The following is a 25,855-nucleotide window of genomic DNA, read 5'->3' as shown; positions in this document are numbered from 1 at the left end:
AAAGCTAAAGAAAAATCTTAAAAAAGGAATTTCACATTATATACAAGTTATTTTACTGTATTAAATACTTAATAATAAATAATTGTTTTGAGTTTAGCTACTAATGTTTCCAAGTGCCAACTGGTATCAGTTTTAAAATAACTCAGTTGAAATACTTGTTGAAAACACACTGAAGGAATGAACTGCATTAATCACTTCATTATGAAATAAAATATTTTATGCAGATATACTTAGTGTTTCCTCAAAATGTCAAATTTCTCCATATCAGCACCCCAGGAAGAGAAGAAGCTGGTAGAAAGAGCCTAGGGAATACTGTTAGGTTTTTCCCGATGAGGGATGGGAACCTTGCATATATTTCCAGTACCTGCTAATTTAAAAAGCAAATTAAAATACTGTTTCTCAACACAGTAGCATAATATCTGACAGTCAATCTGCTGTGTACCACCTTAAAGTTTTTAATTCTTCTTCAGCAGTAATAGAATCAGAATGTGGGATGTAGATTCAGGTTCCCCACGCTGTCTCCCCTTTCAATATACTGTTCCCTATCAGATTCCTACCTTATGGTTTTTGGTTTTTAACAAAGAAAAGATTTAGTTTATAGGTAGTTATGAAAAATTGCACAAACACAGGGCAGAAGCCAGTGATTGGAGATGATGTGGCCTCATGGCTTTGTAGACCTAACCAGTGAACTTTGAATGCTGTTTTTCATGATCAATAATACAAGTCAGCTTCAAATTAGAACATGGAAGCTTTTCTTGAAGTTACTGAAATATAATGTTTCAAATGGACACCTAGATGGTAATGATTTTCCCAGTATTTTAATTTTTTGTTTTCATCCTGTATGCCGTTGCACTCACATGAATAAATACAGTTTTTTTCAAAATTATAAGTCAATCAACAATTATAAATATATATAGAAATACATAATATAAAATACCTATTATATAAAAATATATAAGTATAACTAAATATTTTAATATTATATATATAGCTATATAAAATTATATATAAAATAGATAATATAAATATATATTTTTCTTTCTTTTTTTTTTCTGCTTTAGGGCAGATTATACCAGAAAGAAGATTCGTAGAAGCAGTAAATCGTGAAGCATATCAGTATCAAATTGGTGACTTTCCAGTAGAATGGGAAGGTAAATATCTTGGTTTTATTTCAAGATAATTTTGCCATTGAATGTAGGCTCTGTATTTTTAATGGAAAGCCTGACTATGTGAACGAGTCATTTGTTATCTTTCATTTTAAGTAAGGCAGGTTTTTATTTAACTGCATAACAATATGAATTCTTAAAGTAACCTCTTTAAAAATAGGATAAATTTTGTTTGAGAAGTCAGTACTTAATGAAAGTAAAGCCTATGTGGAGATTACTTATTCCTATTAAATGTGAAAATATTTGTGCCTGTGGAGGATCTGATTGAATAACCAGCATGAAGTGCATTAAATAAAACAAAACTTCCTTATTATTCCTTCACTGCAGTGTTAATATGTAGGTCAATGGTGATGGGGCTGCTTTTTTTATAGTGTATTTGGTTTCCTATTCTCTCCCTTGTGCAATCTAGTAGAGAGTTGGAGAACCTGTTTAATAAGTAACCATTTTGTCCAGCTGCTACTGATTAAATTCTTGTCTGAAAATTTGTGATACAATAAACATTTCAGGGAAGTTAACACATTTCCTGATCAGCTCTTGGAGAAAGAGAGAAACAAGAAGAGTATATGTTGGTCTTTGAGGATGTTAGGTGCTTGAGCCAAGTGTGCGGTTAAATGTGACTTAAAATCCAGGACTCTGCAGCATAAGCAAGGTAATCCCTGAAATAGAACATAGAAGCTACTCATTACTCAGCATGCTTTTGGGAGAGAAAAATACCTAGGCATCTCCCAGAAGTTGGTAGGTTTAAAGCAAGCAGATTTTAAGCAGTATGTATTTAAGCTCTGGAATTCCTCGTCGTTGACTATTCTGCTTGCTGAAAGTTTGCATAAGTTCAGTAAGAGGTTAAAAGTATCGGTGGAAGAAAAAGTGTTCTTATACACAGATATTACTGTGGTTTAATTTGTCAATGAGCTGCAAATGAACTGAGTCTACAACATGTTTGGAACAAATGTCTTAGTATACTTGCTTTACCTCATTCTCTTTCCTTTATGCTTGATGCTCTTCTTTGAGGGAGATGATACTGAACAAAGAAAAAACTTCAGGCCCATTATATCCCTTCATGGAGTCAGTAGAGAAATAGAAAACATTCTTATCTTGTTTTTTATCGTTGTCTTTACACTAAGTCCTAGGATTTTTGCTGTGATCAACTGAGGCTAGTAGTTAGAGCAGAAAGCTTCTGGAAGGTGTTTCAACACTATTGGCAGTGTTTGCCAGCTACAGTGACACCACAGTGTCAACAGTTTCTGTCTTCTGCTGCAGTACCCACAGGGGGTTGGCAAGTCTCACTCTAGTTGTTTCTGGTTCTTTGTCAGTCCAAGAGAGCCATCCTCTGAAGGAGAGTAGCAACCTGATAGGCTTGTCCTAACAAAATCATCTGGTGCTTGAATGGATGAATGCTATTTATCCAGCTTTCTGAAGGTCTTTTTCCTTATCCAAAAGTTCTCTAGCTATCAATTAGAGCTCATCTTAGTTCTCTGTGACTGTCATGCAAACACTGCACTATAGACACCAAGAAGCATATATGAAGCTTCAGGTAACTCTGCTCTCCTGTGAAGGAATTCTCATCCATGACAATTCAGTAGTCTCTGTCTGCACTTGTCTGGAATTAACAGGAACACAACATGGACAGTCAGACTGTCTCAGATGGGTGTGGGCTAATAATCCTTTCACAAATGGTCTTAGACTGCAGTGTTCAACCAAATTGCTGTACAAACCCATTGCTTCATGCTGTTGGGATCTGTGTAGCACTAAAAACCTCTTCTATATCTCTCTTCAGAAATTTAGCACAAATCCATGGAATTTGACAGTGTGATGCCTTGAAGGTTGCAGATTTTTGCAATGTCGTGTGTGACAAGACCTTGAAGTCAAATACCACGTACCCTCAAGGGCATATGGACTTGCCTAAAAAGCTACAGCTGCCAGACCTGAGACACACTTTTCAAATCAAGGCATCCTGTTCAGATTTGTTTTAGAGAAGAAGCGATTAACTGCTCAGTTCTGTTGTTATGACCTATGTTTACAGTTTTATTCCTTAACTTCCTCATCTTTGTAACTGTGAGGTTTTCTCTTTGTGATATTGTCAGCAGATACAAATACATTGTCAGTACAGAATTCACAGAGGAAAGGAAAATTTGCAGTTTGCAGATTGAGTAATAGTCTTTTTCTATTAAGTGTTTGTCCTGATTTTGGCCAAGGACGGAGTTAATTTTTGCAATCACCAGGAGAGGGTGTGGCTGACAGGGTGTGGCCAGAATCCAGATGTTATACACTAGCACCTTAGGTTATTGCTGGGAGTAGGGGAAGGGGACTCTGGCTTCTGAGAAGAAAGGTATGGCTTCTGCTTGGGAAAAAACATGGCTGTGGTCATCTCACATCTTTCTTGGTGAGCATTTTGCACGTAAATTACTCTGTCTTTTGTATGCTTTTATTATTAGTGTCAATATATGTTTGTTTTCTTATCTCATTGCAGTTTCCAGTAAATTGTTATCTCACCCCGTGATCTTTGCCTTTTCTGCCTCCCATCCTCCTCCCTGGCCACCCTCACTAGGGAAGGGTGGAAGAGGAGGGGAGAGGGAGCAAACAGTCAGCAGTGTGGTTTGGGGAGCTTTTGTGGGAGAAGTAAACTGGCAAGTACCATTCCTCAACCACAACACTACTGAATTTCTCTAGAAAGAAGAGATACATGCATGCTTTTTTCCCAATGCATTTATTAAGCATGGGTGCCAGGGTGTGTAGTGTATGCTTCTGAGAGATAAAGAGGGGAATTCTGGAAAAAAGGCTAACCTGTACTTTTTTGTCCAATGCTAGTCTAACCTTTGCAAGTGGTTTTATGGATGTAGAATTTTAACAAGACAAAATTGGTGGGCATCGAAGCCCACCACTGGCTGCTGTGGGCATAGAAGCTGTTGAAAGAACTGTTATGTCTTGGCTACATATTGTGGGGTGTGAGGGATGTAGGATGCTCTGAATTTCAATACATCGTTACTTCTTTTTTGCCTTCTGTAAAAAAGAAATTCTGAATTAGTTAAAAATGAGAAGGAATGGAAAGTGTAGATTGTTCAAATACTACTACAGAAGCCAGTTATCTGAGAAAGAAAAGTTTAATTCAAGATTTTTAGACACTCTGCTGAAATGCTCATTACATTTCTGTCCCAATTTTTTCCTCTTTAACATTGGTCTAGAAGTTTCCCAGGCCCACAGGACCTGTGCTGAACTTTCACTATGTGTCTTCTGTCCAGGTGCTTGAAAATATCCCAGTACATTCTTTCTGTGGGTGCTCACGTATAATTCATGCTATTATGGATGCTGATCATTCCAGCAAATAGCCTGAGACTTTGCAGAAGGAGTTGTAAAATACTTGCTGTTTCCTCTGAACAGTAAAAGATTAATGTAAAGTTAGAATCTTATTTAATATTTCCTACTTTGTTTTCTCTTTGCTCTTGGACTCTGCTGGGCACACACTTATATCTCCAGGGGTCTCCTCTCCAAACCCTGAGTATGTACTTTGACATTCATGGCCTCTGCTCAAGTTTCTGCTGGCTCTCCTTCCTTTTCCTTTCAGGCTTTTCACTTTTAGGACTGTGCTAAAGAGTCTGTTGCCTTATCTCCTCTTTTTCTTGGGACCTGTAGAAAGTTCCTTTTACCTGTACCGTCTTTGTTCTGCAGGACTCAGGTTTTTTTACTTGTGGACAATTCTAAATGGCCACCTCATTTAAAAGCAGTCATCCCAGCACCCTTTCCCTTTCTTTGTCACCCTGCACAAGTATATGACTCACTGTATGACTAGAAAAAGAAACCCCTTATGACCAAAATTAACAAAAGTACCATCCCTGGAAATACTTACAGGCATCACTTCTCTGAAGAGAACATCCATGAAACCAGGGACAAAGAATAGTGTAAGGAGTGGGAACAGGCTGTAGAGAAATTGGAAGAGGGGACAAGTTAAATCTCATTCTGTACCTAAGACATTCAACTTGGACAGCTGGTAACCTAAGGAACTGATTCTGGTGCTGTGTTTATCAAGTTTTAAATATGTAATAAAGTAAAGGAGACCAAGTAGAAAGCTATAAAGCATCATCTAGATGACAGACTCAAGCTGTGCAAGCTGTTTATTTGACTCTGGAGAGTCAGTACACTCTTGTGTACTGATCCTGGGAGTTTACTGAATACAAGCCCAAGGTTTTACTCCTGAAGGACTTGTCTGGAAATTTTATCCTAAAGATGTTAATTTTAAGTGGTCTGCAGGATTGAATTATCTATATTCTCAGACTCCTGAATTTTACAAAAAGTTCTGAAATGTCCATTAAGGCTTTTGTAAAGCTAAAACAGAATCCCTTATGCTATCCTCAGTGTTGTCTCTTCGTACATCTAAAATTCAATTAATTTCAATTTAAAAAATCCAAAATTGTATTTCTTCTTGTACTGTAGTTTTAAATTTAGAATGCAATCCATATACAAACATTTGTATACAATAATAATACAAATATTGCCTGTTTTTGTTTCAATGAAGTCTCTTATATTTTACTTCAAAGTGTGAGTGCCTACTTTTCCATAGGCAGTATGGATGCACACAACAGATAACATTTCTGTATTTTAGTTCTGAATGTTCACATACTGAAGTATGTGTACTTTACCTCCTCAAGACATGTCAGTAGTGCTCATGACGGGAGATCTGTAATTTTGCATACCACAGAGATTCAGGAGATGGCATGCTTCATACAGCATTTTATTGGCATCTACTCCTAATATCTCTTTCATTTTTCTTGGTAACATTTAGTGATTAATGGGAGTCTTAATTTGCATATTCACTTTTATGGCCATTGCAGTGTATTATCTGCCAGTAGGAGTCTTAAAGTTCAATAAAAATTTCATGCATACTAATAAGAATGCAAATGAGTGCTGATGAAAAAATGCAAATGTCTCAAGGTAGGAAATGTCCAGCTTACTTGCAAAATTCCTTTTAGACAAAAGTGGAATTAAAATGAGTGCATGAAGATAAAATTAGAAGCAACAGTTTTAAATGGAGGCAATGATTCATTTTGCCAAAGATTTGGGGGGAAGGGAAGATATTCTGGTTGCAGTCAGTACTTTCATGTTACCTTCTCTGCCAGGTTTAAAACATCTTGGCTGACAATGGTGAAGGCATTCTGTTTTGTTATCTTGGGGAATGGGAATGTAATATAAATATGTTTCCCAGCTATAACTGTCAACTTTTAATTAAGTATATGTATATATGTGTGTGTATATGTTGTTCAAATAAAATGTAATAAAGCACCTACCTACCTTGTTTCCATCAACAAATATTTGACTATGGTGTAAAGCTGTTGAGTAATTTAAAAATGCATTCACCAAAGGTGTAATGCAGATCATAAAGGTACAAGAGCTTTTTCTTTACTCAACTGTATACATAGATATATTTTCCAAAGAGAATGCAAAATATATAAAATTCAACATATTTACTTGAATTTTGTTAAACATAGTTCTAACACAGTAGGAAATTGGTTATATTTTTGTACACCTTCATTCTTCCTTTCTACCATGAATTTTTCTTACACCTGAGTTATGAGGTGTTGGTGCTTTTTATGAATCGTGTGTTGGGTACTCACAATTTTATTGATAACTTAAAAGTCAAAGATTTGAAGGGCTTTTAAAAATCTTCCTGTCTTAAAGAGAACCACATAAAAACTGGTGAGAATTAAATATATTAGAATCCTCCCATTCTTACCCCCAAAGATTAAGGAGTCATCAGGTGAATTATTAGTAAAATGCATTTCTTTTGAAAGACTGATAAAACCATTGGGTGCTAAACTGCAGTGTGCTAAAATATACTGACATCAGATGATGTTTTCTTTGCTTTTTTCATCTTGAACTTTATGAAGAATATTTAAGAAATGGATTTGCACAGAGGAATATGATAATGTTAAATGTAACAAAATCTTATGGATATAAAAAGATTTTATAAAATACTGTATTCCTCCCTCAGCTACATGACAGTGAAGAAATCTTTGATTAAATAATGACTTTCTTATGCAGTTCATGAGAGATATTAAAATTAGTTTACTTGTAGTAATTCAGAAAATAGTATCAATATTTGTGCCAACAAGTTTTATGTACCGTTAAGCTGTAAAAGATTTGTACTCCTGACATTTATTAGAAAACAGGAAGGTTAATAGCTCCAATAAAACAAAGTATTCAAGTGTTGTTATAACTAGAAAGAAAAAGAGCACAGTGTTAAAACGGTGTGCATACAGTTCTATTACAGAACGTTTGATACAAAAAATCTTCCTACATTAAAGTTTGTTTCTTTGCTTTTGAGTGTTGGTACTGAGTTCAGTTAATGAATGAAAATGTATTGTGGACTGGTCCTTACTTCACAGCCTCTGTTCACAGGACATATGTGATTGTGTTACCCCTCACTGTTTTGTTTGCAGCTTTTTAAATGAGGTAGATAATTAAATGATAAAATAATTTACTAGAAGTATTCCATTCATCTGAAAATCATTAGTCAAAGAACAACTGAAAGTCACAGGTACTCTTGAAAGAAAATCTATTGTAATATTTATATTTCAGGAGTACTTTATAACTGCAGCTTAATTTTTATTTCAATTTTTTTTCTTTAGGGATCAGTTATTATAATCATCTGAAATTAAAATGCAGCTGGTGTTTTAAGAAAATACTGCAATTTCAAATAAAGTAAATCAATTTTTACCTATTGAGAGCTGTGGGATTGAAAACAGTGGTACTGTCCTTCCACTGGTCAGAAGCAAGGCATGGCAAGATAGATGATACTTTGTTGCAAGTAATCTGTTAAATTTTTATAGTTTAAAGCTTTACTTTTTATGACACATTTTGAACTATTATTTTTCCCTTTTTTTCTCCAGCTGTATCTTTTATTGATTAGTGTCTAGTATACACACTGCTATATGTGAAATCTCTACTACTTTTTGCTTTTTGCTGAATGTTGTTGCCAAGTATTTCAGTAATCTGAAACTGTTGCTAAGTATGGACAAAGGTAACTTCCTTCAGGAGGAAATGCTTATGTGATAAGATTTTCTTTAATAGCATGGTTGGTTTATTACAGAGCATATGCAAAGCTGCCAGCTGAGAAGTGACAGTTTAATCTCTCATCTTGCCAGATTTTGCAGTTTGAAATCCTTGTCAAATCTGAATGATTTTAAGTGCTACAGGTACATGCAAAAAGTTCTATAGTTCTTCTATAGATTTAATAGAAAGTCACTTAGTTGTATTTTGAGTTACATTATTGGGCTGTTTTTCTTTCCACTGACATAAAACTTACAGAAGGGGTGATGTTGATGCTTCATAGCTCTGTCACTTCTCCACAATGACAATAGATTTAGATCTATTCCTATTGTTAGGAATGCTGAGAAGAGATGACAGGGACTGTTTTTAAGAAAAGTAGTTTGAGAAAGACATTTAAAAGTACATATCTTCAGAATTTGGGCATCTGATAGACAAGAACCAGAAGTATTACCTTGCTTCATATCTTTACAGGTATTTTACCATTAAACTTTACCATTAACCAAGGCTATTGGCCCTGCCATCCTGGCTAAATTCCAAGATGATCTACCATTTTGTGTCCCTTTGTTCATATGTTAATTGAAAGCTATTCTCCCTAAAACCAGTTGCTGAAGCCATGATGTTGGTGTTTCATCTTCTATGTAATTGCATTTTCAGAAGTGAGATGATGTTATGACTCTGTGCAGGTTTTAGTGTCTTAGGCTTATCTAAATCATTCCCTGGTTCCCCTCAAAATACAGCACAGATGGTATTAGAAAATTAAAATATAGAATATTTACTATTTAAAGCATTTCTGTAACTTTATAGATGCCAACAGGTGAGGCCAGGAATTTGAGGGGGTTATAGCAACATGTTATTTTTGCTCTAATTTTCAAGCATAGTAACAAAAATCTTAATTACTCAAACAAACATATGAAATAAAATTTTGCTGCATCTCAACACTTGGAAGTGGCTTTCCTTATGTTTGCCATTCTGTTCCTTACCGGCTACTTGAATTCTGCTGGTAATTAATTTGAAAAATATGGGTAGAAAAGGCAAATTTCTTCTGTCCAATCAAGAACCTATAAATTGTGTAGATTAAGAAGGCATGAAAAAATGCTACTGTAGTGGTATTTCTAAAAAGTGGTGTCAGGTGATTCCTCTAAATAATGTCTGTAATAGTTGGAGCTCTCTCTATCAATTCATTGACTACAAAGTGAGACCTGTCAGTGTCTGCAATGTGGTATCTGGATTGTTGCCTCCTGGCAGTCCCAGCTAACAGCAGTGTTAGTGATGGGAGTGGGCAAATGTCTGTGGATCTCATTCAGAAAAACTGAGCCACAGGACAGCTGTCATCGCCACTGCTTTTGTTCCTCCATTCCTCTGCTGTCTTTTCCAGCATGAATTAACTGAGATGGAGGGATCCTTCCCCAGTCATAGTACCCACCCCTCCTGGCAGTGAGTAATCCCACAGAGCCACATGATGTGTTCAGTCCAGGCTCTGCAGTCCCTCAGTCAGGTCTGGGGCTGTACCTTTCATATCCGTAAAGGAATTCTATCTGGTAGCAGCATAAAAAAGTTTTCAGTTTTAATAATGTCTGAAGCATTTACAGGAATCCTTTTTCACCAGAGTGGTCTAAGGCTGTTTACTTTCCATCACTCAGCTTGTAATTTTCTCAGGGTGTACCTCAACTCTCTATTGCAAGCTCAACAATAAGCCTGTGACATAAGCCCTGCTTTTTAAGCCCTGTTTTCACAGCCAAGGTGGTATGTAAACCATGCCCAAGGTCTCCACACAGAGGTGACAGCATCCCCCACCCCTCCCTTCTCTGAAGACTGAGTATTGAAACAGGAAATAACATCTTGTTGCCTACATTTTGGGAAATGACAGGTTTGCCAGGTTGTGGTGAATTCTCTTGTAATTTTTTTCATAAGTACTTGTTTTCTGTTACAAATTAATAATAATTTTGAGTTTTAATACCATTTTTGCTCTTTAAAATAATCCATTTGATTTTTTTTTTTCAGCATGGATAAGAAAAAAGAGAGACGATCCACCCACCATTGAGGTGAGATGAAATGTCTTTAAATTTTCAACTGTTGAAATGAAACTACCATAATTAATTTATAGTGAACTTATCTGTGCAGTAATCTGGCACTTGTGGAGGACAATTTAGTATGTTCCTTGCCTAATTGATGAAAATACACACTGACTAGATATCTAACACCTGGAAAAGTAAAATAAACTCCATTATTCTTTAGTCATTCTCTATGAATTCTTTTAAGATGATATACATAGGTTCTTTAAGATGATCATAACAATTGAAGAGTCTCTTCAATTAAAAAAATCTTAAATTTTTGCTACAGCTTTTAATTAATGTAAGGTTTTTTCATGGTAGTTGATACTAAAATGTGGGTTTCAAACCCAGCTGTCAGTGGATTCATCAAAACAGGAAAACCAATTGTGCTAGCATTTTGCAGTGCTAATGCTACAGGGAGTTGCAGCTATGTCTTTTTCCATAAGAGAAAGCAGAGAAATGTCCCACAGTGTCTTTCATGCTGATGAGTTTGCATACACATACATGACTTGCCCAGCATTTCTATTATAAGTTGCTAAGCACCAGCTAGGAATGAGAGAGAAGACATAGTTTGCTGCACAAGATTCAAAATTACACCCAAGGAGGCAGACACATGACTTGCATCAGGAGTACCTGTGTCAGGTTCAGATCCCTGAAGATATGTTGGCATATCCAGCCATTTAGTCACTGAGATCTTCTGGAACATCCTGGGCCGTGAAAAGTTGTCCTGACTACCTGTGTGTTGAGATGACCTGGGGAAGTTTGTAATTGAAACAAGCTCCTACACAACATACAGCTTTTCAACTAATTCTCTCTGCCCCTCTTTCACACTTGCCACTGAGGCTATAGAGACAGTAAGGACTATAATACTTCCATGAATGAAAGAACTATAATATATATATTATAACTTCTATTATATAATATATATATTACAACATCTATTATATGATATATGATATATGATATATGATATATATAATATTATATATAATATATATTATTTTATATATAATGTTATATATGATATGTTATATATGATATATTATATATTATATGTTCTATATTATATAGAATACAGAATATAATACATCTATTATAACTTCTATTTTTTATATATATATATATATATATATATATATATATATATATATATATATATATATAATTATTATTATATAGTAACTATAATAACTTACATGAATGAAAGAAGTTTAAGTTAAATTTTTCCTTAGACCTATTTAAGGAAGTAGTAGATGTGGGTTTGGTTTTTTATTTTTTAAATATTTTCCCTTTCCTCCCCAGTCTAGTTATTTATGTAGAGCCATGGAACTGATACTACAACAGTTACTCCATCTAAGTTTCTACTGACTTCAATTTAATTTCTTCTGGCTTATATCAACTGTATGCAAACAACTTTTATTGTTGAAATTACCACTTAATGTGATACTTGAAGATGGGAGGTGTTGTGTCTTTTGTTCTATCATTTCTGTGAGCCAGGTGAGAGAACTGTGGAACAATAGTGTTCTAAATATTTTACCTTCCACAAAAAGCAATTTATGGAGAGTGAAAGATTGCTGACTACTGGTGCATTCAGAGTTACAGGACTTCTTATAGTTTTAGTTTTGCAGGGTAATAGATCTGAGACATAATTTAGCAGCTAGGTAGTTCACCTGCAGGGCTTTGCATTGACCGTATCACAGAGCAGAAATTATAAACTAGGAATTTGAAAATAGTTCATTTTTCAAGTAATCTCTAAATAGTTTTTTCCTGTGAAAGAAAAAGTAGTTCCAATATATGTATGTTAAAAATTTTTCCTAATATTTTGAAAAGAGTACGCCAGTCATATTTTTAATATATTATAGTAAAGCCTAGTTTTTTTCTCTATTACGGAGAATAGTGAGGGGTGCTATATATGATCTACTTTTCTCCTAATTTGAAACTGGCACAAACCCTTGCATCTCAATATAATTATAGTAATGAAGCACATATAGCATATTGTTTGGTCCCTATTTGTAGGGCTGATTTGCTTTAGTGTTTTAGCTACATAAACTTTACTGGCTGCTATTCCATATTATATTCCCCTTTTGACAGTAAAGGTGGTATGGTAAACTACTGTTTGACAGCTATGAAAGAAGGGAATATTTGTGGCATATTCCATGTTGAAACCCTGTATAACAAATCTCTATGTTCTTTTGTGTATTTCTCATGAGACCAGACTATTTCTGAGAAAGGATGTAAAGCCCACAAATTTTACAGTTTTGCTTTAATGACATTTTGCTGTCAGCATCTTATTGTAACAGCCCTAAAGTTCCCAAAGCGTAAGTTTCTGGAGCTGTGCCCATGTCTCTACCTTTGCAGTCTGTAAAAATATTTTTGAATGGTTTTCCTCTCTTTCCTGTCCTTTGCCCTTCATTTTTTTTTTTTCTTTCTAATATCAAATGACATATGTTAAACTTTATTACATTTTCTGTTCTACTTCTGTTAGCCTACCATCTCCCTTTTGAATCTTATATATGGGTTTTTTTATATTTCTCTATCTTGTCTTTTATTATATCTTGGCTAGTGATGATAAAGTTTGCCCAACTACTCAGGTTACCAGTTTTCATGATGAATTTTTAATTGAAAATACTGCAGAGATACAGCTTCACAAAGCAGTTGGATCTTACTGATCACAGTGATCACATGTTGGGAACCAATTCTTTTGTAAATACTGTAGGCTAACAAAATGTCATTCATAATCATCAGGACATGTCAGTCATTTAAGTGAGAACAAATGTGACTTGTTCCTCCCTCATAGTGGTCAGAATAATTGGGTCGTGACATCAAATTAAGTCTGTTGATGATTTTCTTGAGACTTGATCATATTTTGTATTCAAGCCATTCTTTCTTCCACAAACACCTAACTGTTTTTTTTTTGTTTGTTTGCTTGTTTCCATTATAAAGCTTTCACTTTTGCTCAGAAGAAGTTGCTTTACCTCTCTCTTTAGTTTCTCTTTCCTGATTTGTTTTTTTTCTTAATGGAAGAATACTCCAAGTCAGCTTGTGCAGTGTTAAATGTACCACATCCCTAATGGTTTCATTCCTCCTTGTGTGCCCATCCCTTTTTCCCCATTTTTGAAGGAAGTCACTTGGCCTTCTGTATCTGGCTCAACATAACTCATGAATGCTGCTCATCACCTTGGTTATTTCTAACCTGGCCAGTTACATAAGGAATGATAATGTTGGAAGCCTTGGGTTTTAAAATAATTTTCTGGGATACTGGTTAACAGTTGATTTTTTTCCAGCTTGAAATATGCCAAGTCTCAGCTCAGTTATGATGAGTGATAACTTGACAAATTAGTGCAGATCACATTGTTTCTTATATTCTGCTCAAACATACTCTGTTCCTATGGTAATCAGGGAATCTATCTTGATATAGAATTCTGGATCACGCCTTTGCCCTACCTGAGCATGTGTACAGTACATATACTCCTTAATAACAGTGAGAATCTGAGCTTGAATACAAATATTTTTGCAGTACTGTAGCATCTTGTCATCTGTCCCTTTATATGTGTATTGAGTATGATCATATATGGTTGGCCTAGGAAAATCATTACCTTTATTCCTGTGTGGCTCTTGATACATTTCTTTATTATGTATATAGGAAATTAGGTGTATGTAGCAAGTGTATTGGCAAGTAGGAAATATGTCACTGTCTAAGGACATTACAGTTTTAAATTAATGAAAATGTTTTAAAGGCTACTAATATTAAAATAATTTTAATCAAATGCTATTTTGTGGAAGCAGATTTAGTAATTTATCACTTTACATGTGTATTATTCCACCTGCTAAGCTTTAGTGTTGTCAGAATTTAATAAGAAAAGTTGTCTTGAGATATAGCAGTTGTTTTATAGAAAGGATGTTCCATCCATGGAAATTATTTCTTTGAGATGCTATTCTCTTCCATTCTTTGAGCCATAGTCCACCTTCTGTATAGCTCATCCAAAAATTTCCAAGGTAAATGTAAATGTGCTGTCTTGCATATGCCCCTACCCCTCAGTTTTCCTTCAGGATACAGAAGTGTAAACCTGGCATCTTTCTATTTTGGATTTTTCACATCTTGTTTAGAAAGGAAAGAAAAGATGCTCATGAAGACAAGGAGGCAACCTCTCTTCAGGCCTTTCTGTGCCTAACTTCTATTTGATTTTTTTTTTCTTATTTTAGAGGGCATCGGATTTGTAGAGGCTTTTAAAGAATTCTGCCATCTGTAACACAAGATACCCAAATATATTTAGAAATCTAATCCTTATTTTCTCCCATAACAGATCTTTTAGCTACCCACTGCTTCAGACAATGTCCTTAGGTTCAACTGTATCTGAGAAACTTGGCATTATTTAAGACTATGTCTGTAGAATGGAGACAGAAATAAAGTTACCGACTTCCTTGGGATGTCAGAAAACTAATGAGGAAACTTGCAATTATGGCAATGCTGAGAGAAACTGGTATGGAGGGAAATGTGGTTTATCTCTGAACTCACCAACATGGTATCCTTAAAGTGGTAGATGTGAACCCATAGTAACACATATTTGTGTACACAGGTCTTTGTACTAGATAGCACTTCCCTGTTGATATAGAAGCTGCTTCCTCTGTAGCACACACTGGGCTGCACAACTGCAAATCTCAGTTTGAACTGAAACCTCTCTGTTGCTCTGTATATGTGTGTTATAATAATATTTCATGGGAAGTAAAGTAGAATTGCATGTTCCTTTAATTACCATCAAGATCCTGAAAATAGTTTGAAATTGAAAACCACAGTAAATGGCTGCTTTTCTCATGCAGTATGTACTTGTTACACAGTAACAAAATTCAGTGAGTTCTGAATTGCACAGTTGGATAGAAGGTGAAAAGCTAAAAAAAAACTTCTGTGATGATGCCTCTATTCTTTCAAACTATTTCTAGGGTATCCATAATAATCTGTTTTGGCAAGCTCCTTGTCAAGTGAGGAAAAAAGATACTTCAGTAAGTTGTAATAAGCATAAGGTTTCTTCCTCTCAACCCCCAAATAATTACATTGAAATTAAATGTTCCCACAGTGTATATCCACTCTTCCCACTTGTTTGATCATAAGTGTTACTTATTTGAGAGATGGTATGATCAAAAGGAGGTTCATTCATGTAGATTAGTTTACACAGAATTTACATTCCTTTAAGGAGAATTGAATGCAGTTTAGAAAAATGCTTTGTTTGACACTGTTGGTATTGCATCTTATAGTTCTGCCTCTGTCTGCTTTCAGACGCTTCAGCTGAGAAGTTGTAAAATGAGAACACTGATACGGCGATTCTACATTCTTACATAGAGATTAGGGCTTAGCACATGAGTAATTTATGTCTGAAGCCACCAAAAGCTGTAATATGATTAACAGGTTCAAGGAAAAACATATTTTAAAAGGCCATGGATAAACATGTCTCTGAGCAAAATATTTCCCACCATTGTTGTCCAGAATCACAACCAGGATTTGGGCCATATTCAATAACTTAGGTTGCACTAAATAGCATTTTGCATGGTAAATTATGCATGATTCCAAAGAGGATTATAATTTGGTGCAAAAGGGCAATAAATTTTGACAATATAAAGAACTGAGTTATGAAGCCCTTAAATAGAAGGGAGTAGCCATAGTCAATGAAAAAAATAAATTGAGCATTTGCAGAAGCCATCATATTTTGGATTTTTTCCTCTTGTTTATTTTTGCTTTCTCTTCAAGTTTGAAATATAGCTGCTTGCCCAACCTCCAGAGGGGAGTGTTGGGGCACAATTTGTCCCTTTGCTTCTAGATTGCCCATTTCAGATTCCAAGGCAGCAGAGGAAAGAGCTTCTGCTGCTCTTCTGCTCCTATCCATGTGGGAAGGAGTGCCTGGAGCACTGGTTCTGTGTCCTGATTCACTGACAGCACAGCTGAGCAGGGATGCAGAGCAAAGGGAAGCGTACCAGGAAAGGGCTGGTACAAATTACATCATATGTAGACTAGGGAAAGCAAGGGCCAAACGGTGACAGAGTCACAGCTACAGTTCCTTGTTTGCTCTGTGGGGATCAGGGCTATGCGTTGCCCTTTATTCAGGGCAGAGTGCAGTGGTGCCAGGCTGGTTTGTGTTTTTTGCTGCTTCTACAAAGTCTCATCGGTAATCTTGAATATATGTGTAGTTGTGGACAAATATCTTGGCAGAACTGTAAAAATAAAGGCACAGTCCCCTACTGTCTCCATGTGTTGGTGATGTGCTTTACAGTCTGGTGTGTCTTCCTTTTGCCTTTTGCTACATGTTCTTACCAAACACATGTGCTATACTGTGGTGCCCTAGAAATTATGTCAGTTCATGCCAGAGATTCTGTAGTTCATATCTAGCACTGTAGTACTTCAGTAATACTAAGCACTGCTTGTCTGTAGATTAAATTTAAACAAAAATTACTGTGAGTTATAATTAATATTTAACTGATTTAGCATGGTAGTAAATGTGGTATTAGCACTGCATGTAAAACTAAATATTGTAACTGATCAGAGATTTGCTCAAGAACTGAACCTGCATAAAGCAAATCTTAAATTGATTTCATTAATGTTGTTTGTTGATGGACCAAGGTTATTTAGTGTGGGTTCTTTACAAAATTAGCAGTCACTTGAGTCAGTGTTTGATTTAAATAACTATTTTAGCTAATCCAGATAAGCCTTTCTATTTCAAACTACTCCTCTGTTTTTGCCATGGAGCGACAGCTTTTCATTTACCACATTATTTCTCATTCCCAATCTGATAGTGCTGGGCTCATGTTCAGTTGCTGAGTTATCAAGATCTGCCCTGGATCAGAACATTCAATGCTTCCCAAAGATGAGGTCCTCTCTCTGCCTCCTACTCTTAAAATATGATATAATAGCCAATTATCTCATCTTGCCTATTTAACTTGTCAAACTGGAAAACGGAGTTTAGTTTAATCATTTGGTGATATTCTAAAAAATGGTGATTCAGCTTAACTTCTAGCATTTTGCCCAAGTTTCAGTTAATTTGATAATGAAAAAAAATTCTGACATGTTAAATTGTCTTATATTAATTGTTTTTAACTGCCGAAACAATTTTTTCATTCCATTTGTTGTTTTTTACATTTTTGTCAACCTACAGGTATGAATTTTTAACAGGCAGAGTTCTAAGTTCAAGTTAATTCATTATTAAACATAAAATATTCATACTAGACACAAAATGTGAGTATTCTATGAATTGCACCATCTACAGTTCAAAAAATCTGTCCACTGTTTCTCAGTTCTGGCATCAAACAGTAACTAGCTAACAAGATGCAAATCAAGAGAAATCATGAGTGTTTCAACTTATGGTAACTTGGGAAGTTGAAATAGTTTCTAAGACAACATAGAGAAGCTATTTATTTCTAATTTAATCAAAATACAAACCCATCTGAAAAAGAAAGGTGACATTTTTTTCAAAATTAATAATAAATAAAAACCTTGTAATTAAAGGGTTAGCTGTTCAGAAAACCTTCTGGAAAGTGTCAATCTGTTAAAATAATCCTTAAACCCTGCCCCTTAGAAACTATACATTGGTACTGCATATCTGCATTTGCCTGCATCCTTAGAGCTCTGTTCATGACTTTGTGCTCAGGAGTTTGAAAATGTTTTGTGGGACGCAGGTGCTGGTGTGACTATGGCTGGCTGGAGGGCCAAGGGGCACACAGAGAGGGGAGGGCTGATTCCTCAGGGTGTGAGGTTCAGCTGGTGCTGCAGGATAGAAAGGGTTCAGTACCACTATCTGTCTGTGGAGAAGAATATCAAGAAGTGTTCAGCAAAGACTGGTTACTGAGCCAGACTCCACTTGAAGGAATGAGTGTGTCTAGAGAACCCTCTTTTGTATTCATGACATCTTCCTTCCAAGAGGAACTCATTTTATTCATTCTGTAAGGCTACTCATTTTTTCAGGAAGGGGAAAGAAGTGACAATATGGGAGTATTTAAGAGCAAAAGAACACTGCATTGCCGATATTTACCCTACAAGGCAGCTCTTCCAGTACAGAAAGGTAGGCGTCTAAAATCCTTTGTCTAGATTTTTTTCCTTTTGTGGAGTGGAGGTGAATACAGTTTCCACACCACAGAGGATACTTTGTGATACAGCTCAGTTGCTGGAGTTAACTGAGAGCTTCGAAAAATACATAGTTTGTAACAGAAGTGAAAATTTCATGCTGGTGGCAGGAAATACAGCCAGATGCTGTTTGCAGAAATACCCTTGGAAGACAGCAACATGTCTAGAGCTGTGTTGCTCCTAGGAGCAGGCCATCTTTCATTCTTTGATCATGCAGCTGTTACCAATACTAAGATGTCAGATTATGCAGAAGTCAGCAGTTTTGTGGATGAAAAACAGCTGCCTCAAACTCCACAAAGGGCTACTTTGGTATTTCCTTAATAATAATGTTCTTCAAGAAAACCTTAGACATCACTTTCTTAAACTCTGCCTTCCTAAGGAAGAAAGACACACAGCTCCAAAGTCAGAGGTGTTAAAAACCTCATACAACATAAAATAATCACCAAAGCTGGACAACCTGCAGTGATAAAATGTCTTGTTTTACTTTACACTTAAAAATAAGCTGCAGAACATGTATTTGGACGTAGCTCATGGCATATCACACGTATCCTATTCTGTATACTGGGAGCTGATACGTTTTAAAGTGAACATCTGCACACAGGGATTTCAGCTGCTTTAAAATATGGCTGGATATCTTAAAGCTTTTTTTGTTTTTTAGTTTTGCAGCATAGCCCCAGTTTTTAGAGTTTTCTTTCAGTAAAAATGTTGAAGGACATTTCTGATGCCATGTATTTCCTCAGAAATGCTGGTTCAAACAACTTATATAATTTATTTGTACAAAAAGTGAGTGTTGGAAGAACAAGCTAATCCTTTAAAAACTGCAGCTATCTGATAGATAATGTGTTCTCTGGGTTGGATGGAAAGATTTTGTACTTCCCTTAATGGTCAGAGCACATTACATGTTAATGTACTTATATTTTATCAGAAAGCTTATTAGGGGGCAGTTTATAGTAAAGATAGCCATCTTATAAAACACTGTGATTCATCTTGAAGAAGGAGAGAATATAAGTGTTCTGAACCTGACAATGTAACTTAAACAAACAAAGAAAAAAACCCACAAACAAACTAACTTTTAGCCCTTAGTTACTTTTTATAGCAAATCAGACAGTAAAGGATTGCTTATCAGTGGAGTCTCAAAGTAAGAATGTATTTGACCCAGTTTTTCTAACATGCCAATTGACCCAATATTTCCAATTAATATTTTCTTTAATTTGAGCACAGGAACCCAGTGATTTCAGTGTGTGGTAACTCATGTGTTTGTGGCATGAGTTTAATGCCAAAAATGAATGTGTGCATTTTGTAGTAGAAAAATTTTATCCTGGTAAATTTTATAGAAAATTCTCAATAAGTCACTTCAGTTTGGTGTTTTTTTGCAATTGCTAATAAGAATAATTTCTCATGCTGTTTTGGATTTTTTTTAAGATCCACTTTTTCATTTTACTCTATCACAATTATACTTTGTCCACAGAAAGCTGATTAAAAGAGCCTTATTTGAGTCTGAAAACCAGAGAACAATTGTATATCAACATTTAAAATGGACTTGGAGTACTTGGTGTTTAGTTACAGCTGCTCTTACCTGATTAAGATAACTTTATGTTGAAGTAATCACTTGAAGAGATTTTAAATTAATAGCTGTTCGCAGTAAGTAGATTATGTTTGTATTTCAATAAATCACTTCCCATTGTTTTACCAGAGACAATGATGCAGTTTTCAGTTATCACAAAGGTGATTGCTTTACTTGTTTCTTAATAGTTATTTAATACAAGCACCATAGGAGTAATCCCCTTGAAATCAATAACGTTGTGGTGGATTTACATAGGCATGTGGTAAACAAGGGTAGAATTGGGAGATGCCACAAAGAAGTTTTGCTATACTGACAGTTGAAAATTTGATCTTGTAATGCTTGGCAATATTTCTATTGGAGCATGTGAGAATTTTCACCCCTCTTCAGTTTGCAAAGTCATTTGTGTATTACTTGCGTATTTCCATTCAATTTCCATTTGTATGCAAAGGGTTCTGCCTCTGCTCTGTGTATCTGTGAATTTAAGTACAGAGGCAACTAAGAACTAAGAAAAGGGGTTACTTTCCATGGTACCTCTAAGATAAGGTGTATTTGGTTTGTATGGCCAGGTTTTGGTAGCAGGGCAGCTACAAGGGTGGCTTCTGTGAGAAGCTGCCAGAAGTTTCCTCCAATTCTGGCAGAGACAGTCCCAGCCAGTACCAGGATGGATGTGCCTCTGGTCAAGGCTGGGCCCATCAGAAATGGTGGTAATGCCTCTCTGATGATATATTTAAGGAGACTTAAAAAAGTTTTGCAGAAGTTTTGTGCTCACAGAAGTGCAGGGTGAGAATATGTGAGAGGAACAGCCCTGCAGACACCCAGGTTAGGGGAGAAGAAGGTACAGGAGGTGCTCCAGGCACCAGAGCTGAGGTTCCCCTGCAGTCCAGGGTGAGACCATGGCCCTGCAGCTGTGGCCCTGCAGCCCATGGACATCCAGGAGGATGCAGAGATCCACCTGCAGCCCATGGGGAAGACCCAGGCTAGAGCAGGTGAATGCCTGAGAGGAGGCTATGAACGTGTGGGAGGCCTGTGCTGGAGCAGGGTCCTGATAGGGACCTACCCACCCATGGAGAGAGGAGCCCACAGTGGAGCAGGTTTCCTGGTAGGACTTGTGACCCTATGGGAGATCTACGCTGGAGCAGGCTGTGCCTGAAGTACTGCACCCCATGGAAGGGACCTATATTGCAGCAGTCTGGGGAGGACTGTTGCTCATGAGATGGACTTGTGTTGGAGAAGTTGACGAACTGTCTCCTATGGGTGGGATCCTGTGGTGGTACAGGGGAAGAACTCCTCTCCATGAGCAATGGCAGGAACATATGATCAACTGACCATAACTCCCATAACTTCCCTGTGTCTCTGCACTTGCTACAGGGATGAGACAAAGCTGGGAAGGAGGGAAGGGTAGGGGGAAGGTGATTTTATGATTTAATTTTACTTCATCATCCTGTGATAGGATTGAGTCTGTTTTGCTTGTGATGGTATTTGGTGCGTGATCTCTCATAGTCCTTAGTTTGTGAACTCTTTATTATATTTTCTCTCCTCTGTCCAGCTGTGGAGGGGAGTGACAAGCTCTGGTGGGCATCTGGCATTCAGTCATGGTCAGCAAAACCTACATAAGGTTTTCTTTAATTACTGCCTTTTAAGCATGCTTAGGTGTTCATAGTTGCTATTTAAACTCTTGTCAGTACCACATGTATTTTAACACCTAAATTCCTAAAATAATATCATGGTCTCTTGTTCACAGAGGAGTGTACTGCTATAGTTTCTCCTTAACTCTGTATACTTCTAATCTGGAGAAAAGAATTCAGCCTTTTTCTTAATTCTGGAGGCCATCTCTATCCACATGGATGACTGGAAAGTCAGCATGAATAGTCAGCACGGATTCACTGCAGATAAGTCATGCTTGACCAACCTGATTGACTTTTATGATTAAACAACTACCTGGATGGAGGAGGGGAGAGCAGTGGAACCTTCACTTCAGCAAGGCTTTTGACATGGTCTCTCACAGCATCATTGTAGTAAAACTCAAGAGGTGTGGACTGGATGAGTGGACAGTGAGGTGGATTGAGAACTGGCTGAATGGCAGAATCCAGAGGCTTGTAATCACTGGCCCAGGATCTAGCTGGATGTAATCAATCACTGGTCCAGGGTCTGGCTGGAGGCCTGTCACTGGTGCTGTTACCCAGGGTTCAGCACGGGGCCCAGGACTGTTTAACTTACCAGTGACTTGGGAGAAGGGACAGATGCCTCCTGAGCAAGTTTGCTGAGGATGCAGAGCTGGGAGCAATGGCTGATACCCCAGAGGGCCGTGCAGCCCTTCAGAGGACCTCAACAGGCTGGAGCCATGGGCAGAGAGGAACCTTCTGAAATTCAGCAAAGGCAAATGCAGGGTCCTGCACATGGGGAAGAACAACCCCAGGCACCAGCACAGGCTGGGCTGACCTGCAGGGAGGCAGCTCTGGGGGTCCTGGTAGACAACAAGCTGTCCATAAGCCAGCAGCGTGTCCTGGTGGCCAAGAAGGCCAGTGCTATCCTGGGGGGCATTAGGAAGAGCATTGCCAGCAGGTGGAGGGAGGTGGTCCTGCCCCTCTACTGAGCCCTGGTGAGGCCTCACCTGGAGTGCTGTGTCCAGTTGTGGGCTCCTTAGGACAACAGAGACATGGAGCTGCTGGAGCACATCTAGTAGAGGGCAGTGGAGTTGATTAGGGGACTGGAGCATCCCTCCTACAAGGAAAAGCTGAGGAGAGATGACTGAGAGGGGATGTGATGAATGTCTATGAGTATCTGACAGGAGGGTATCAAGAGTATGGAGTCAGGCTCTGCTTGGTGGTGCCAAGCAAAAGGACAAGAAGCAATGGACAGACACCAATGCCCAGGAAGTTCCACCTGAATGTGAGGAAGAATTTCTTTATTGTGCGAGTGACCGAGCACTGGAACAAATTGACCAGAGAGGTTGAGAAGTCTCCCTCACCGGAAATAATCAAGCACCATCTGAACACAATCCTGTGCCATGTGCTCTGGGATGACCCTGCTGGAGCATGGAGGTAGAATGAAGTTGGACCAAATGACCCACTGCACTATCTTCCAAGCTGACCAATCCATGATTTTGTGATTTTAGTTATTTATTTTGTAGTCTTGCACTAGCAAGACCCCAAAGGTTGCACATGTGTTTCTCCCAAAACTGTGCCCTGAAGCACAGGTACCTAACACCACAGGCATAGTGAATTACAGGAACTGATGCAAATGATAATTAGCTACTGTAGCTAATTCCTACACAGGAAACAATGCAAAAAGTAGCCTTATTGTTAATGTATTTTCACATTCATTGATGTATTTAATTTCTTAATTTCTTCTTTTTGCTCCAATAGAATAGTAAAGTGGACACCACAATACATACAGTTAGGGTTGAATTTGCAGTTGTGAAAAACCAAACAATTTTGCCACATCTTATTTTACTTTAATACCTGCAAATGTGGGTTATAAAATTAAGAAATTACTGTTTAAAACGGTTTTTTGCAACACTGTATATTGCATTTGCTTCTGACTTAATTATCTTTCTACTGTGTTTTTAGGAAATTCTTAGGAATGAAAATTATAGAGAAGAAATGAAGCAGAAAGTCAAGGATGTATCTGAAAAGGATAAGCTGCTTCAGGCCAAAGAGTATGAGGAAGGACTTGTTGCTGAACCAAGTCATACTCAGGTTAAAGGCCACGCGTCTGCCCCTTACTATGGAAAGAAGGAGCCCTCACAAGACCCCACAAGCACTGCAAATATCTTCCAGCCAGGTGCCTGGATGCCACCAGGCAGTGATAGTAGTCAAAATAAATAAGCAATTTAATGGACAGATACTCTTAATGGATTAATATTTTAACAGACAACATGCATAGCTGTTATATACTAGTGTACAATAAAGCCGTATTAAAGCAGTTTCAGTTATTTTTGCAGAACTATTCAAATAGGCTTGATCATGACAAAGTATGTAAAGTGTTTGGGTTTAGTGAAAAAGAATTCATAGTTAAAAGACTATCTAAATTTTCTTAAAGTCTAAATTACTTTTCTCCTTGAAGTCTAATTTAGTTTTAAAACTGTTCCTAATGTAAGAATTGTTGTCTATACACTTACATTTTCTAAAGCCTTGGCCAAGATGTCTTTTTGGAATAAATCCCTTGGCAGTGCCAGCATGCTTTCTGCTGGCAAGCAGACGGAAAAGTTGATTTCATTAACAGGAATCACTACTAGACTGCACTGATTACGCACTGTGTATTTATCGTAGAGATGGTCGTGTAACTTAAAACAGTCAACAAATTTGAATGTTTGATTTTAAAACAGTCAACATATTTGAATGTTTGATTTTAAAATAGTCAACATATTTGAATGTTTGATTTGCAGACAGCAATTTGCACAGGGTAAAATCAGTTAAAATACATATAACTGCTATAATAGAAGATAGAAGTACTTGATAAAGCTGCTGGAAAATAACACTAGGTCTCGGACAAGGGACTGTCATGAATATTTTAAAAAAATATTAGTTTTTATTCTTGGTGTATCCATGGACTTCCCTAGATGATTAGATCATTTTGGCCATAATTTAGATACATAAAATGTGCAGATTATTTGCTTAGAGATGATGCTTGAGAACTTCAAATAAAAATAAAGACCACACAATTTTTTTTCAAAAAGTATCAAATTTATTTACGGAGTGTATCCCTCATCAGTTTTCCTCCCTGTGTTTCAAGCTATGTAGGTATCAAAGGTCGAACACATACATATTTGACAACACTGCATACAAAACATGGAGATTTAATCTCACATATTATAAAATCCCCAGATATCATAATCTAGTAATGCTTGCTTTCACCAACAAAATTGAAAGGGGATCAACTTCACATTTACTTAAAAGTAATTTCAGTTAGACTCCCCACTTCTGATCCCCCTTGGTGTCAGCCAGCTCTGTAGGTCTCTTCATTTGAACAATGGTATTATTTTAAGGTTTTATTTTTAAACCTGACCAAAGAGTAGCTGCTAGAATGCACAACTCTGTGCTGCTGTTTAGAAATATGCAAAATGTAAATCTTAATGGCTACAAGCTCTTTTGAGCTAGACTACGTAGAGGCCACCACAGACTATTACTAAAAAATTAGGCTTTGAAAAATTAATCAATTATATTAAGAAGAGATTAACTGGAAAGAAGGTTAAATAATTTTGATGTATTTACAACACAAACGTTTTTTGACTATGTCATCATCTTGCAACCTGTAAGGCAGCCAAGTTTCAAGGGCCATGAGAACAAAAATTCTACCTAAACTCAAGTCTTAGACCAAAGGTAGCCAGGAGGTTACTGTCACCAAAAGCACTGTCAGCAGCTTGTACATCATCCTTGCACAGCTATCTGCTATAGCAGAACACCAAGCCACCTGGGTCTTTGGTCTCACCCAACTTATGGCTATTCTTTGAGGCCTAAAGAATTTATGAAGGCAAAAACAAATTAGTTACAGGTGGAGTATTCAGGTGATTGTTAGGGAAGATCAAACAACAGTACTATATTTTATAGAACATGAATGCCTTAAGAGAAATGAAGTTAATAAGAACAAGCAGTTTCCTGGAACTTGAGCTGAAGTTAAAGGCTGTTGATGGCTTGTAGTTCAGGAAACAGGAAAAGCTAAGGTAGGTTATTTCTGCAGACAAGCAGCAGCATCAAAGACACTGCAGCAGCCACTATGGGCACACAGCCATATGCAGTGACCTTAAATTAAATCAGTCATGTCTGCTAACTAATGCTATAGCTAGCTTGTCTGCTCAAGGTATGTCAAAACTTGCATTTCTGTAATCCAGTTTATTATTCACATTTTCCCCTAAACTTGACAATTTAAAGATACTTGTTAAGTCATAGCTCAGCTAAGAAAAAAAAAAAAAAAATCTACCTCCAGAGCCACC

At 36.9% G+C, this 25,855-nt stretch overlaps 1 protein-coding gene across 2 annotated transcripts in view; it reads left to right on the top strand.

Annotated features, from left to right (window-relative positions):
* Positions 1–24,586, top strand: part of NDUFAF2 (NADH:ubiquinone oxidoreductase complex assembly factor 2) — a 69,606-nt gene extending 45,020 nt beyond the window's left edge. For both annotated transcript variants that reach the window (XM_054002964.1, XM_054002963.1), the window contains exons 2-4: positions 1,062–1,151; positions 10,206–10,246; positions 23,493–24,586. In XM_054002964.1, coding sequence (XP_053858939.1) covers positions 1,062–1,151; positions 10,206–10,246; positions 23,493–23,750 — 389 coding nt within the window. In that variant the 3' untranslated portion in view covers positions 23,751–24,586. The remainder of the gene's footprint in view (positions 1–1,061; positions 1,152–10,205; positions 10,247–23,492) is intronic.
* The last annotated feature ends 1,269 nt before the right edge of the window (positions 24,587–25,855 follow it).

Source organism: Vidua macroura, chromosome Z, assembly GCF_024509145.1.
Source record: "Vidua macroura isolate BioBank_ID:100142 chromosome Z, ASM2450914v1, whole genome shotgun sequence".
Classification (NCBI taxonomy): Eukaryota; Metazoa; Chordata; class Aves; order Passeriformes; family Viduidae; genus Vidua; species Vidua macroura.
Note: the sequence above shows the minus strand (reverse complement) of the source record. Positions and strands in the feature narration are given on the sequence as shown.